The sequence below is a fragment of the Mustela putorius genome, unplaced genomic scaffold (assembly GCF_011764305.1).
Source record: "Mustela putorius furo isolate JIRA1106 unplaced genomic scaffold, ASM1176430v1.1 tig00000695_pilon_pilon_pilon, whole genome shotgun sequence".
Lineage (NCBI taxonomy): Eukaryota > Metazoa > Chordata > Mammalia > Carnivora > Mustelidae > Mustela > Mustela putorius.
The window spans coordinates 2595470-2611359 of NW_025421447.1; the positions used below are offsets into that span (position 1 = coordinate 2595470).

Here is a 15890-nt window from a genome sequence, read left to right on the forward strand (position 1 = left end):
GAAAGCCCAGACTATCGCTGCCTTCTACCTCTGGCAAATCAAGATAAAAATAATTGTTTCCCTGCTGCCACCTGCTGGATTATTCATATTCCTTTAGATGCTGAAGGTAGACAAACTTCACATGATTGGATTGACATTTCATCCCATAGTAATGGAATTGTATGACACTTAAGTATTTTACAATTGCAGCCAACTAAACAGGTGGGGGCACACTGTCTAGCATAGGATTTCACTCAGATCGTCAATAAATATTTGTTGAATAAATTATCCTTGTTTTCATAAAGCATGGAGCTGCTACCATTTCCTGAGTTATTTTAGAAATCATCTGGTGTAGATATAAAGCTGTTTCTGCTTTTAGAATTGGAAAGAGACCAATAAAGTCCTGATTGACAAGGCAGTAGGTCAAACGGGGGGATGTTCTCCCTGGAATTTGATCAGCGAATTTGATTTCAGCCATCCTGAAAAGAGGAGATCCCTGTTTTGTAGCCTCTTACGGATCTTTATTTCTCTTTATGTACCAGAAAATGGCTACTATTACTCCTACTACCTAGTATTATGTCAGACTGTTTACTAGTTTGTCTCCCTCCTAAGATTGAACATTTCAGGGCAAAGATTACATCTTATCGATTTTTAGATCTCAAACCTCTAAAATACTGCCTGGCACAAAGTAAGTATATAATATGTGTCTCCTGAATATGTGAATGGCTGAAAGCAAAATTCAAAAAGTAGGGCTAGGGGTGTCTCCCATCTTTTCTCCCATACTTTGTCTCTGTGGAGACAGAAAATTTGTTCTCCACTCCCACTCCAATCCCTGGGGTGTCCTCTGAGTCATAGAACCACTCTTCCCCAGTAACATTCCTGGCATAGCAGAACTGGGGTGACGTGGCAGGGTGTGGAAGCAGAGGCAAAGCAGGACATGTTGGCTTGGTGCCCCCAAGGAAATTGAGAAGGGAGTTCACCAATATATATTTTGCAAAAGCAGAGCAATCTGGCAATCTGAAAATAGGGTCCATATACAAACTTAACAGATATAATGTGCTTGTGTGCCACACACACACACACACGCACGCACACACACAGAGCTTTATTAAAGTGACTTTCATGTCTCATAACAGTTCCTAAAGTCGGAATGGAGGGGCTACAGGCAAGTAAGATCAACCTAGATGCAAAATAAGAGGATGGGTATCTTATTCATTCAATAGTCATTCATTAATTCATTCATTGAATTGACATTAATTAGCTCCAACTATATCCTAGGCACTATGAGAGTTCCTGGAAGATAAAGTCCATGCCCTCAAAAGGTCACAGGCTAATAAAGCATACATATAAATTATTAGGATAAAATGTAATAGCTGGGGCGCCTGGGTGGCTCAGTGGGTTAAAGCCTCTGCTTTCGGCTCAGGTCATGATCCTAGGGTCCTGGGATCGAGCCCCGCATCGGGCTCTCTGCTCGGTGGGGAGCCTGCTTCCTCCTCTCTCTCTGCCTACTTGTGATCTCTCTCTGTCGAATAAATAAAATCTTTAAAAAAAAAAAAACCTTTAAAATGTAATAGCTGCCATCATAGAGTACATACAGTTGCTATGGTTTGACAACCACATTTTCAGTGTAAAAGATGGGGAAAGAAGTTGACAAAGGGTCTTGAAAATACCACAGACTGTATGAGATTAAAACTACTCTGGAGAATGGAGGAGGCATGATCTCCATGGTTATGGGCAGAATTATGGAATGCGGTAAATATTTGGTAAGTAAATGAATGAAGACCTGTCAGAAAGGGCCATGGAAAGCAGTCAGACCATATCACAGGGCCAGGAAACGAGGTGGGTGAGTGAGAAGACTTCCCCATCTTATAGAACCAGAATTTTGCCAGGTATACAAGATAGGGAAAGAATCCTCAGGAGAAGGAAAAGCACGCAGGCACGACAGAATTGGGAAGTGATGCTGGGATGGGATAGGGAAGGAGGTAAGGCTAGAAAGACAGGGAGAGGCCAAATTATTAAGGATTTTGAATGCCATGTTAGTAGTAGTTACCACCTTCTAACCATCTATGTGCTTACTAAATCCTGTGTGAAGCAGTTTACAAGGAGTATATCTCTTATCCTTTTCAACAACTTTACTTATATAATAATATTTGTTTCAGGAGTAAGGCCTGTGATTCATCAGTCTTACACAATACACAGTGCTCACAACACTTACCCTTCCCAATGTCCATCACCCTATACCTATCCCAGCCACCCTATCCCCTCACTCCTTTTTCAACAACTTTAAAAAGTAGATATGTTTTTTTAAAGATTTTATTTATTTATTTGACAGAGAGACAGAGATCACAAAGAGGCAGAGCAGCCGTCAGAGAGAGAGAGAGAAGGGGAAGCAGGCTTCCTAGTGAGCAGGGAGCCCGATGCAGGGCTCGATCCCAGGACCCTGAGATCATGACGTAAGCCGAAGGCAGAGGCTTTAACCCACTGAGCCACCCAGGCGTCCCTAAAAAGTAGATATTATTAGTTCCATTTTATCATTTTTCTTAAGTAGGCTCCAGGCCCAAGTGGGGCTTGAACTCACAACCCCCGATATCAAGAGTCCCATGCTCTATCCACTGAGACAGCCGGATACCCCTAGTTGCACTTCTACAGATGAGAAAACCGAGATTCCGCCACTTGTCCAAAATCACTAACTTCTACTAGCCAGAATACTAACTTCTACTCAAATTCAAGTCTGGCTGGCTCTAAAGCTATGCTCTTAACCACACTACTATTCTGCCTCAAGGATTTGGGACTTTAATCTGAAGATGCCGGGCAGCCATTAAAGATCTTTGAGTAGAAGAGAGACAAAGTCTGGGTTTTTAAAAAACGTTCACTACTAGAAGCAGAATGGAAAACGGACTGGAGCAGAGGGGGGTCTGACCTCTTCTAAGTGAAAATTTGTTGACTCCCCAATTCTGGACTTAGGGTACTAAGGCTCCTGGTGACACCCAGTCATTCCACAGTTAAGTCGGCGAGAGCAAGGGCAGAGAGTTTGGGGTGATCTCCGCGTCGGCAGCCGGCGGGTCTGCAGAGTGAGGAGGGCTTGGAGGACGCAACTGGAAGCCTCTCGACGCTCTGCTACGTCTGCCTGTGGACCAGAGGCTTCCGCCGCCGCCTGCCATCCGCAGGTAGTGGTGTCGATCGCCGAGCTCCGATAGCCGCACTGGGTGTGGGGCCGCTGGTAGCGGCGCAGTCTCGGTAGGCAGGATGAGTTTGGCTGGGGGCCGGGCCCCCCGGAAGACTGCGGGGAACCGGCTTTCTGGGCTCCTGGAGGCAGAGGAGGAAGACGAGTTCTACCAGACGACTTATGGGGGTTTCACGGAGGCAAGAGCCGGGCCCAGAAAGAGGGAGGGGAGGAAGCTAAAAGGAGTCCAGAACAGAAACCTCGGACAAAGAAGGGGGCGGGGAATGTAGAGGAGCCCTGGGAGCTGGTACTGGAGACCGGGTGGGAGAGTCGCCGGGGGATGAAATGGAGCCTTGGAGAGGGGAGTCCTGGATGGGTTTGGAGGGGTCAGGGATGGAGGGGCTCTCCGGAGGCACCCCCCGAATATGGAAGAAACCAATTGTGTACTTCTCTAGTTGCACGTTTCGCCGCACTTCCGACGTCTAATAACGTGCGCGAGCTCATCGTAGTCACGCGGTATATACTCGTTGGCCCACTGCCTAGCTAGCTGTCCACCTGAAGTACAGAAAGGAGTCTCTTCAAAAGATAGAGGGGCTTAGTCTGCTCTTTTTTCGGCTTTCAACTCTTAATGTAAATGCTCCTTAGTTAACTAACCCTTCCTTGACTGCTGCTTAATAGAATAGAGCTCAAATTGTAATTAGATTTGGTTTGCCTACTTGTTTATACTTTTTTTTTTTTAAGATTTTATTTTGTTTATTTGTTAGAAGGAGAGCGAGAAAGCAAGCACAGGCAGGCAGAGGCAGAGGGAGAAGCAGGCTCCCCGCTGAGCAAGGAACCCGATGTGGGACATCGATCCTAGGACGCTGGGATCATGACCTGAGCCGAAGGCAGCTGCCTAACCAACTGAGCCACCCAGGCGTCCCTGTTTATACTTTTCTATTAGGTTGTAAGCTCTGTAAGTTTAGAAATGGTCTGTTTTCTTCAACGGTATAGGTCCATTCTCTGGATTAGGTTGGTCCTGGTACTGATTGAATCTGTCCGGTTTTTTTTTGTTTTAAGATTTTATATTTATTTGTCAGACAGAGAGAGTACAGGCAGGCAGAGTGGCAGGCAGAGGCAGAGGGAGAAGCAGGCTCCCCGCGGAGCAAGGACCACCGCCCGCCATGTGGGACTGGATTCCAGGACACTGGCATCATGACTTGAGCCGAAGGCAGCTGCTTAACCTACTGAGCCACCCAGGCATCCTGAATCTGTCCATTCTTAAAATATCTTTTGAGAAGCTAGGGCAAGCCAACCACTATTTTAAGTTCTGGGGGAAGCAGAGAGTATTGAAAACACCACTTTGTTTGTATTCCTGACCCCAGTGGGGCAACCAGTTGGATTAACAGTTGAAATACTGTGTGATAAAGAGTACGATAAGTATAGAGATGCTGTGGTAAAATGTGGGAGCCCAAGTTATTGGTCAGGATTGGCATCCCTGGGGAACATAGTGTTTAAACTCACTACAGTATGAAAAGTAAGCCTTGGCTGGGACCGGGGTAAGGAGAAAGGTTAACCCACCAAGGGTCTAGGGTGGAATGTGTAAAGGTATGGAGTCTCGGTCTGGTATATGCATGCCTACTTTCATTCTCCAAACCTTACAGTAGAATAAAGGTTGGTAAGGCCGGAGGGAGTAGGCAAAGGCCAGACCATGTTGGGCCTTGTGAAGCATGTTAGAGAGTTTACTCTCCATCCATTCATCAAAGTACCATGATCAAATATGTACTTTAGAAAGCTCACTCTTTAATGAGGAGAATGGCTTGAAGGAGGTAGTGGGAGTAGGGAAACATGGGCAGTAGGTTACAAGACAAATTAAGGAAATTGAATCCACAGGACTTGATGACTGGGAGTCATTACTTACACATCCCTGACCAACTATAGTTTAAAATAGAATGTTCTCATCCCTCCCCCAAAGGCCATTTTCCTATTCCTGTCATTTTATGAGTCGTTATTTAATATGTACCGTTCATGCTTCCAAAAGAGATTAAAGGAGGCTTACCATACAAACAAAAAGTAGGAACAGTAAAAATAGAGACAGATCTGAAGTAATTGTACCAGGAGCCTCTGCTAAATTGGTAATAGCAATTGATATTAAATTTAGCTGTGAGCTTCCTGGCAGCCAAGCCCTGAATTTCTTTTTTCAATAAGAAAGAGGCATATATATTCTCTAAGAGAGAGAAACTTATTCAGCATTAAATCCCAGGAAGAATTGCATTCTTGTATAAGATATATAAAGTAACAGGGGTTCAGTAGGTAATGTAGAAACATTCTCTTATCTAGTCATGGCTATTAATGACCCTTGATAAAAGCCAAAGGAATGGTAGTAAATCCATAACTTAGTGAAAGCATTTTGATTGGACATTAAGCTACCGTGTGGTTGAACTACTCTCTGGTGAGATGACTTAATACTTAGAGCTAGGGGATTAATGTGTTCCCAGGCTGTCTTTCACAAACATCAGTTGGGAGGAAATGATGGTCATCTGTGCAAGATTGAACTCTGGCTAGCTTGGAGTGTCAACTGTCTGTGCTATTTGCCTGCTTTGGCAGCATGTGTACCAAGATCAGCTTGTTGGTCTACATCATTGATTGAAGGGAGAGCCACATGTTTGAGGTGCCACCCTGCCCAGTTGACTCCCCTGCCCCCAACTGTGTTTTTCCCTTTACTTTTCGATGTGACTGCCATTCTAGCCCTGACCTGTAGCCCCTCAATTCTAGGCTATACTCTATATGTTCTCTACTCCACTCAGCTGCATACCTCCAGAGCTTTCTTTTTTTTTTTTTTTTAAAAAGATTTTATTTATTTATTTGACAGCGAGAGATCACAAGTAGGCAGAGAGGCAGGCAGAGAGAGAGGAAGGGAAGGAAGCAGGCTCCCTGCTGAGCAGAGAGCCCGATGCGGGACTCGATCCCAGGACCCTGAGATCATGACCTGAGCTGAAGGCAGCGGCTCAACCCACTGAGCCACCCAGGTGCCCCACCTCCAGAGCTTTCTGAAACACCCCTTGTATACAGTTTTTCTATTTCCCCAAGTCTTCTTTGGCTCCCCATTATATGGAATACTGGTACCCCATAATTTATCTGTTCCAACACACCTGAGGAATGAGACCTATTTCTCATAAGTTTATGTCAGTAATGATTATCAGTAGTGGGACAAGTAAGGAGAGGGAGAGGATTGAGAATCACTTGCTTATAAATTATATAAGTCATTAATTTATTAGCCTGATATGTAAGTTTCTCTATTGACCGAATGCCGTCTTTTCAAGTCTTCTAGCATAGGGCAGTTAGTTAATGTTGGAAGAAGGCTGTGCTGGAATCAAAGGCAGTCAGCTAGGAAGATTTCTATACCAAGACAAACCTGCTTTACTTAGGTCTAAATATTCCATAAACAAAGTATACACATTCCTGCTTCTGCACCTTTTTTCTTGCTGTTCTATCTACCCATGATACCTCTGCCCTCTTGGCTGCCTGAACACTACCAGTATTTTATTTTATTTATTTATTTTTAAAGACTTTATTTATTTATTTGACAGAGAGATCACAAGTAGCAGAGAGGCAGGTAGAGGGGGAGGGGGAAGCAGGCTCCTTGCTGAGCAAGGAGACTGATGTGGGACTCATCCCAGGACCCTGGGATCATGACCTGAGTGGAAGGCAGTGACTTAACCGACTGAGCCACCCAGGTATCCCCCCCCCCCCCAGTATTTTAAACCACAACTCAAGTCATCTTTGTTCTTTAGAGTCTAAAACAGGGCTCAGCAAACCCTGACCTGCTGGTCAAATGTGGCCCACTGTTCTGGCCCTTCACGGTAAAAGTTTGCCAATCCCTGCTCTAAAGGAATAAAGTGTAAAGTTTAGACCTTCCCAGACCACCAGTCTATGGGAAGTGTGCCTTCCTCTGAGCTCCTGTACTTTTAAAAAGATTTATTGGGGGGACACCTGGGTGGCTCAGTTGGTTAAGCAGCTGCCTTGGGCTCAGGTCATGATCCCAGAGTCCTGGGATCGAGTCCCACATGGGGCTCCTTGCTCGGCAGGGAGTCTGCTTCTCCCTCTGCCTCTGCCCGCCACTCTGTCTGCCTGTGTTCGCTCTCTCTCCCTCTCTCTCTCTGATAAATAAATAAAATCTTAAAAAAAAAATAAAATAAAAATAAAAAGATTTATTGGGGCGCCTGGGTGGCTCAGTGGGTTAAGCCGCTGCCTTCGGCTCGGGTCATGATCTCAGGGTCCTGGGATCGAGTCCCGCGTTGGGCTCTGTGCTCGGCAGGGAGCCTGTTTCCTCCTCTCTCTCTCTCTCTGCCTGCCTCTCTGCCTACTTGTGATCTCTCTCTGTCAAATAAATAAAATATTTTTTAAAAAATAATAAAAATTAAAAAAAAATAAAAAGATTTATTTATTTATTTATTTGATAGAGAGAAAGCGGGAGCAGGGGCAGAGGGAGAGGAGAGAGAATCCTCAAGCACACTCTCTGCTGAGCTGAGCACAGAGCCCAACATGTGGCTCAGTCTCGGGACCCTGAGATCATGACCTGGGCTGAAATCAGGAGTTGACCACTTAACTGACTGAGCTACCCAGGCATCCCTCCTGTAACATTTTAGTACTGTTTAGTACTGTTTGATACTTTATAGTTGCTTTGTATTCAAACTTCATTTTACACTAAGTCCTGTCTTCTGCCAAACTGTGAGACCCCTGAAGGTAGAGATTAAACCACATCCTTTGTATCCCAGCATTTAACACAGTGTGCAACAAGTAAAGAGCAGTTGATTAATCTGGAAGGGGTGGTGCTGGTGCCAAAGGCCATCAGCTTGGAAGGCTTCTTGCCTGAAGAAATTGAAGGGCTGGGTTGGGAAGGAGAGCGGAGCAACTCTTAAATCAAGAAAGCAAAGAGAGTCTGTTCCTGGAGGGGCACTGATGACTCAGTGACAGTGAGAACCTCATCTCCCTATGTCCTCAGGAATCAGGTGATGATGAGTATCAAGGGGACCAGTCAGACACAGAGGATGAGGTGGACTCTGACTTTGACATTGATGAAGGGGATGAACCATCCAGTGATGGAGAAGCAGAAGAGCCAAGAAGGAAGCGCCGAGTAGTCACCAAAGCCTATAAGGTGCTGAGGGTATCCTGGTTTTCTTGTACTTCCATAATTTCATCATTTCTGTTGTGCCCTTCATGAGGTCCCAGTACTCTGCTCCCCCACCCCCAACAGTCCAATTTCCTGCAGTGCTAGTTTTCTCTTAAGATCCTCATCTTTCTCCTTGTCACTTTTATTCCCTGGTATCTGATTCCAATCTCTCCCCAGGAGCCTCTCAAGAGCTTGAGGCCTCGAAAGGTCAGCACTCCAGCTGGTAGCTCTCAGAAGGCCCGAGAAGAGAAGGCACTGCTGCCACTAGAACTACAGGATGATGGCTCTGACAGTGAGTGCAGATGTTTGAGTCAATTGACAAAATTGGAACATAATGATAAAGTATTGTATCAGTGTTAAGTTTACCAAAGCTGATAACTGTACTATGGCTATATAAGAAAAACTATTATTATTATTATTATTTTAGTAATGATTTTATTTATTTGTTTGAGAGGGCATGAGAGGGGAGAGGTCAGAGGGAGAAGCAGACTCCCCACTAAGCAGGGAGCCCAATGTATGACTCGATCCTGGGACTCCATGATCATGACCTGAGCAAAAGGCAGCTGCCCAACCAACTGAGCCACCCAGGCATCCTATTCTTTTTTTTTTTTTCTTTTTTTAAGATTTTATTTATTTATTTGAGAGAGAAAGAGCGCCCTTGGGGGGGTGGGGACAGAATGAGAAACAGGCTGCCTGCTGCTGAGCAGGGAGCCCGATGTGGGATCGTGACCTGAGCTGAAAGCAGCTGCTTAACGGACTGAGCCACCCAGGTACCTGGAAAACCCTTATTCTTGGGAAATATACACTAAAGTATTTAAGGTCAAGAGCTAAGATGTGTGCAGCTTAACCCTCAGATCATTTGGGAAAACATATGCAATGCAAATGGGGCAAAAGCTTCACAGGAGTTGATCTGGTAAGGGATACATAGGTATTCTGTGGACTCTTCTTGCAACCTTTTTATAAGTTTGAAATGATTTCCAAACAAGTTTTAAAATTTTGAAAATAAATAAATAAAAGAGGTGGACATGAATTCAAAGATTTCTTCCTCTCTTACTTCTTTCCCAGGTCGGAAGTCTATGCGTCAGTCTACAGCTGAGCATACACGGCAGACATTCCTTCGGGTACAAGAGAGGCAGGGCCAGTCACGGCGGCGAAAGGGGCCCCACTGTGAACGGCCACTGACCCAGGAAGAGCTGCTCAGAGAGGCCAAGATCACAGAGGAGCTCAACTTACGTTCACTGGGTCAGTCTGTGGTCAGAGGGCTGAGGGGCCTGAGAAAAATGGAGACTGGAGGACCTGAGCAGCTGGGGAGATGGAGACTCTGAATGAGGGAATCAAAGGAAATGCAGAGTGAGGGATGAGGAACAAGAAACAAGGCAGTTAGCAGAGCTCTAAAGTACAAGTTACAGGGAAGAGGAAGTGTAAGAATTGCATAGAACCAAGTTCAAATCCTAGTTGTGCTGTTCGCTTGCTATAAGACTGCCAGCAAATTACTTAACCTACTTGTATCTTGCGATTTTGGTTTACAAAGTGCCTACTTTAATGATAATCATGAAAATTAGAAATTTTCCAGAATTAATTCATGAGATGAACTATTTTATTAATTTGTTTATTTATTTGACAGAGGGATCACAAGTAGGCAGAGAGGCAGGCAGAGAGAGAGGAGGAAGCAGGCTCCCTGCCAAGCAGAGAGCCCGATTCGAGGCTTGATCCCAGGACCCTGGGATCATGACCTGAGCCGAAGACAGAGGCTTTAACCCACAGAGCCAACCAAGCACCCCAAGATGAACTATTTTAAAGAAAAAATTCTTTAAAATCTCTTCAGTTTATATGCTGAGTACACAGTTGTTTACAATAATAGACTGTACAAAACATACTTTTTTTTTTTAAGAGAGTGAGAATTCTTGGGGAGGGTTACAGTGGGGTGGGCAAAGGAAAAGGGAGAGAGGATCTTAAAACTCTGAGATCAAGACCTGAACTGAACTCAGGGGGTTGGATGCTTAACTGACTTAGCCACCCAGGTGCTCCAGAACATACATTCCTTTATAGGGTGTTGAGAGTCTTAAATCATGAGAGTACGTGAGGGAATAGCAGATTGCACACATCCCATCAAATGCTTAGTGTGGGGCATACTTTCATTGGGTGAAATAACACAGAATCAGCTGTAGTATTTAATCTGTTCTTTTTCTTTCTCTATACCGCCCCCCACCCCAGTCTTTCTTTCTCTGAATTTTTCTCTTACGTGAGCAAGAATGTATAGTTGAATGTTTGTTTGTTTGTTTGTTTTAAAGATTTTATTTATTTATTTTACAGAGAGAGATCACAAGTAGACAGAGAGGCAGGCAGAGAGAGAGAGGGAAGCAGGCTCCCTGCTGAGCAGAGAGCCCGATGCGGGACTCGATCCCAGGACCCTGAGATCATGACCTGAGCTGAAGGCAGTGGCTTAACCCACTGAGCCACCCAGGCACCCCTGGTTGAATGTTTATAGCCCAAATGTGGAGTGGAAGATTCTTTACACAGAATATCTGAGACCCAATCCATTCCACTTTTTATATTTCTCAAATTTAGATAACTCCAAAAGAACACAATGATTGAGAAAAGGTTTACTTCACTTCCAGTATCTTCAGGATATATTTTCATGACTGTTTCATTATACTGACTTTAAAATTGGATATTTAATCTTTATCTGTATAATGGTAATTCAGTGCTTTCAAGCAGTAGCTGTCCCTCAAAACAGAAATGATTTAGAGCCATCACAAACAGTGAGGTGACCTTGATGTCACTGTAATTAGAGTCCACATCCTTTGACCACATTGGTTGGTTTGGACCACTGTAAAGAGGGTAACTCCCAGGCTTCTTACATCAGTAACTGACATAGGAGACCTTGCAGAAGCTTGTTTGGCAGGGGAAAATGAGTTCATTTTTGAACATGTTGAATTTGAGGGGTCTAGAAACAGTCCATACAGTGCTTAGAGTTCAGTTCAGTGTACACAGCCGGGTTTGGGCAAAAGATCTGCGCTGGAAACAAATTTGAAAGTCTGTTGAGTAAAGATAGCACTGTTGATGTTGGAGTGGTCAGATCAGCCAGGGAGAAAGCATGAGGAAGAGAAGACAGAGGCAGAAGGGAATCCTGCAGACACTAGAATGTAATGGGCTCATCAAAGAGGAGCTTAGTAGTGGCCAGAGAGTTAGAGAACTCCAGGAGAATTGCCTTAAGAATGCCAAGCAAAGAGAATGTTTGAGAGTCTCTTCTGAATGCTGCAGAGATGTCACCCAAGAGGAGAATGGAGAAGTGTCCATTTGTTTTGGTGACAAAGAAGTCAGAGGTGACCTTAAAGAGCGCTTTTTGAGAACCACACCATTTTGAAGCAGGCTTAAAAAGTTTGGCTGTGAAGGGTGGAAGAAGGAATAAAAGCTATAGGGTCTAGGGTCAATGTAGAGTTTTCTTTGCTTGTTTTATTCAAAGATCAGAGGAACTCAGTCTTTGATGAGAAGCACCTGAGTATAATGACAAAGAAGAAAGAAAGGATAGTTAATAGTGCAGGTTTTCGGAGAAGGGGTAGCTAGAGCACAGGTGAAGGAATTAGCTTAAGAGGGAGGGAGGGAGGATGGCTTATAGTTGGAGGTTAGTAACCCATAACAGGACGTTGGAGTGGTTCTCATCTGATGTTTTTTAGGCACTATCACCTGTCAGGTGTTGGGCATAGGGTTGAAAGCTTGAGGGGAGAGTGAAGAGTGTTTGAAATTTTGAGATAGAATATTCTGTTGATGTTGGGGGAGTCTTAAATTTTGGGAACATGGGGCGCCTGGGTGGCTCAGTGGGTTGGGGCCTCTGCCTTCGGCTCGGGTCATGATCTCAGGGTCCTGGAATCGAGCCCTGCATCGGGCTCTCTGCTCTGCGGGGAGCCTGCTTCCTCCTCTCTCTGGCTGCCTCTCTGCTTACTTGTGATCTCTCTCTGTCAAATAAATAAATAAAATCTTTAAAAAAAAAAATTGGGGGGAACATACGTTCATAGTCTGCCCTGTTGTGTAATACTTCTCCAGGAGCACTCAGCAATCCAGGTCTGGGTCATGGAGTTTTGATTGATAAGAGTGACTAAAATGATAGACTGAGGAACCTAACCTTGATTTACAAAGGAAATGAAGCCTGGAAGGGGCCACTAGGGAGAGAGAATATGGAGAGGTCTGTGTACGGGAGGAAGAACAGAGGTATCTAGAGAGGGGAGCAAAAGACCCAAAGGGTAGGATGTTGGGGCCAGAGCCTGGGATGAGTGATTGCAGTATTTCAGAGCTGGGGCAGTTGCAGGCAGTAACGAAGTATGGGCTGTAGCTGGAGCGGAATGGAATAACTCAAGTGTCCTAGACAGGAAGATTGTTGAGAGATGAGATTGGTAAAGAAACTGTGGCGATGGGAGGTTGAAGGGATTACCCGTGTGTGCATGTTTGAGGTCACCGGCGTGACGTAGGATGACAGGAGTTGGTGGAGAGGAAGAGTGGAAAGGATTGCTGAAGTCTTCGGTGAGGGAGGGAAGGGAGCATGACAGGAAGGAGAGGTGATCTAACCCAGTGGCATCTGTGTCAGCGGGGAGGTGGGTCTGCAGATGGGTAGAGGAGCTGTGGTGTAAAGCGCAAAGTGCGCTCAGCAGGACACAGGCACGCCCTGCTTGGGATGTGGCAGGATGAGCAGCCTCTGCCAGAGGGTTGCAGGGAGAGCAGGGCCTGACAGGGTGATGGGCTTCTGGGAAATCAAGTTGCCGAGGGCATGCTGAGGGAGCAACTAGAGGACATAGATGCATTGGTTGATTATGGAGGATTTCTGGAAGGCACAGGGAAGTGTTCGAAAGGAGAAGGGTTTGAAGGTTGGCTGAAGGGAAAGAAAGCAATATTACCTATCCGAATTCCAAGTTCAAAAGAGGCTAACTCATTGGTGGGGTTCCCAGAGCACACTTTTCTGACCCGACTTTATCTTGAGGATTGTACCCACATTTAAGAAACAGAAATTCGGAGTTCATTCAGTGGAAAGGGACAGGAATATTTCTGACCACAGAGCATTAACAAATACTTGTTGAGTGCCTGTAATGTGCGGAACACTGCCCAGCCCCGGGAATATGTAGGTAGTAATGAGTCACAGTCATTGTCCTTGAGGAAGAGACGTGTATTGGAACCACAAACTGCTGTAGTGCAGTGTCACTAGTCCGCCAGGGGACTGTGGTGAATTGCAAGAGTGCTCGGAAGGAGAGGCAGCTATTCGCTCAGCTCGTTGTTGCCACATGACAATGCAAGTGCAGGGTTGCCAGATTTTCTTGTTATTTTAAGAGGAACCAGAAATCTCTATGTTCATGTACTTTTTAAAGATTTTATTTATTTATTTATTTGACAGAGAGAGAGACACAGCAAGAGAGGTAATACAAGTAGTGGGAGTGGGAGAGGGAGAAGCAGGCTTCCCATTAACGGGGAGCCCCATGCTGGGCTTGATCCCAGGTCTCCAGGATCATGACCTAAGCCAAAGGCAGATGCTAAATGACTGAGCCACCCAGGTGCCCTGAAATCTCTGTTTAAATGTAATTTCCTTAGGGTGTCTACGTGGCTCAGTCAGTTAAATATCCAGCTCTTGATTTCAGCTGAGGTCATGATCTCAGGGTCCTGGGATTGGGCTCTACATCAGGCTGTAGCAGCAGGGAATCTGCTTGAGGATTCTCTCCCTCTCCCCATCCCACCATGTGCTCACACACTCTATCCCCTCCCCCGAATAAATCTTAAAAAAATAAAATAATACGATACAAAACAGATCACACAAAACACTTAAGTGGGCTGCCCAGCTTATAACCTCTGAGAGTGTATCTCAAAACCATTTTTACGAGGAATGGCTTGGTGAAATGGGCATTGTGATCAGCCTGGAGAGACATGGACAATAACTTCAACTGTGTAAAGGACTGTCATATGGAAGACAGACCAGACCTGCATTCTTTATAGCCCCAAAAGATAAAACTGTCATCAGGCATCATATTTCAGCTTAAAATAGGAAGGAGCTCTGTAATGACCAAAGATGCCTGAAGACACAGCGAGATGCTCTTGCTGGGAGCAAGTGGACAGGGCAGCTGTGGAGGGATACAGAAGGAAACAGCAGGCTCCTTATCCAAGGGTCTCTTCTAGTTCTAAAGTCCCCCTCTTCCGAGTTCATGAGAAACCAAGTGGACAGGAGAAATGGGCAGAGAGGATATTGGGGGCAAGCAGAAAACGTCAGAAGTAGAGGTGCGAGGGGGCCTCAGGATTTGTGTGAATGGCTTAGGCAGAGACTGGACAGCCAGGAAGGTCGTCAAGACTGTGGGACAGAAGTGACTTTGGGCACAGGGGGAACTCACCTTCCCCTTATTCTTTCCTTTGACCCTGAAGAGACATACGAGAGGCTCGAGGCTGACAAAAAGAAGCAGGTGCACAAGAAGCGGAAGTGCCCAGGGCCCATAATCACCTATCATTCGGTGACGGTGCCGCTTGTTGGGGAGCCAGGCCCTAAAGAGGAGAATGTGGATGTGGAAGGGTGAGTGTGTCACAAGGAAGAAGGGGAGAGAGCCTTCTCCTGCCCTCCTTAGCTCTCCTCACGCAGCTCTCTCCAACACACGGATGTCCTTCAGAGCCCTTTTCCCTCAGCTCCTTGTTTCTTTTAGCTTCTCCTCATTCTCTCCAGTTTTTCATTCAACCCAGCTTGCTTTTCCCCATCTGTCACTTTGATTCTCTCAGAACGTTCTCATCACTCTGCCTCCTTCATCTCTTTCCTTGCCTGTCTGATCTCTCTTTATCTGTTGTTTTTTCTCCTCAGAAGTTTTTGTGTTTCGGTCTCTCCTCTTAGACTGGATCCGACTCCCACAGCCTCTGCGCTGACTCCCCGTGCAGGCACTGGACCCATCGTCCCTCCAGCTCGCTGCTCCCGTACCTTCATCACTTTTAGCGATGATGCAACATTTGAGGAATGGTTTCCCCAAGGGCGGCCCCCAAAGGTCCCTGTTCGGGAGGTCTGCCCTGTCACCCATCGGCCAGCCCTGTACCGGGACCCTGTCACAGACATCCCCTATGCCACTGCTCGAGCCTTCAAGATCATCCGTGAGGCCTACAAGAAGTACATCACTGCCCACGGACTGCCGCCCACTGCCTCAGCGCTGGGGCCTGGCCCACCCCCTCCTGAGCCCCTCTCTGGTTCTGGGCCCCGAGCCTTGCGCCAGAAAATTGTCATCAAATAAGATGCTTAGTCCTTGGAAACCCCTCTCCTGCCCTGACTTGGGGCTCTTCATGTTTCCCCTTGTCTCCCTACTTCTTCCCTTTGTCAGCTCTGAACTTTGCCCAGCCCTTTTCTATATTTCTTTCCCCCCGGTTCCTGCTGGTTTTGTGTTTTTTAATCTAATAAAAAAGAAGCATCCCCTTCGTCTGGTGTCTGATCTAGAGTTGGGAGCAAGAAGTCTTTGTGAATGTCTGAGTATATAAGGGTCTTCATTTTATTTAATAGAGTTGATCGTGAGCTTCCTTTTTAAAATTCTAAGTATTCATTCCTGCAGCTGGATTATAAACACCTTTAAATTAGACATCCAAACAAAAAATTTTTTT

At 45.6% G+C, this 15890-nt stretch overlaps 1 protein-coding gene across 2 annotated transcripts; it reads left to right on the forward strand.

The window, feature by feature from the left end:
* The first annotated feature begins 3142 nt into the window (after positions 1–3142).
* On the forward strand, positions 3143–15711 carry VPS72 (vacuolar protein sorting 72 homolog). Of its 2 annotated transcripts, none has more exons than XM_004776739.3 (6): positions 3143–3342; positions 8127–8279; positions 8472–8586; positions 9360–9536; positions 14688–14832; positions 15112–15711. In XM_004776739.3, the coding sequence occupies exons 1-6, from the start codon at positions 3226–3228 to the stop codon at positions 15527–15529; spliced, it is 1125 nt and encodes a 374-aa protein (XP_004776796.1). In that variant the 5' UTR covers positions 3143–3225; the 3' UTR covers positions 15530–15711. The 2 variants fall into 2 exon arrangements, with proteins under 2 accessions (XP_004776796.1, XP_004776797.1); XM_004776740.3 differs by having other exon boundaries at positions 3145–3342; positions 15142–15711.
* The last annotated feature ends 179 nt before the right edge of the window (positions 15712–15890 follow it).

Coding starts and splice junctions, on each gene's coding strand:
- VPS72 (XM_004776739.3), top strand. CDS start 3,226: ATGAGTTTGGCTGGGGGCCGGGCCCCCCGGAAGACTGCGGGGAACCGG. Junction 9,537..14,687: donor GCTCAACTTACGTTCACTGG/GTCAGTCTGTGG, acceptor TTGACCCTGAAG/AGACATACGAGAGGCTCGAG. Junction 14,833..15,111: donor GAGAATGTGGATGTGGAAGG/GTGAGTGTGTCA, acceptor TTTTCTCCTCAG/AAGTTTTTGTGTTTCGGTCT.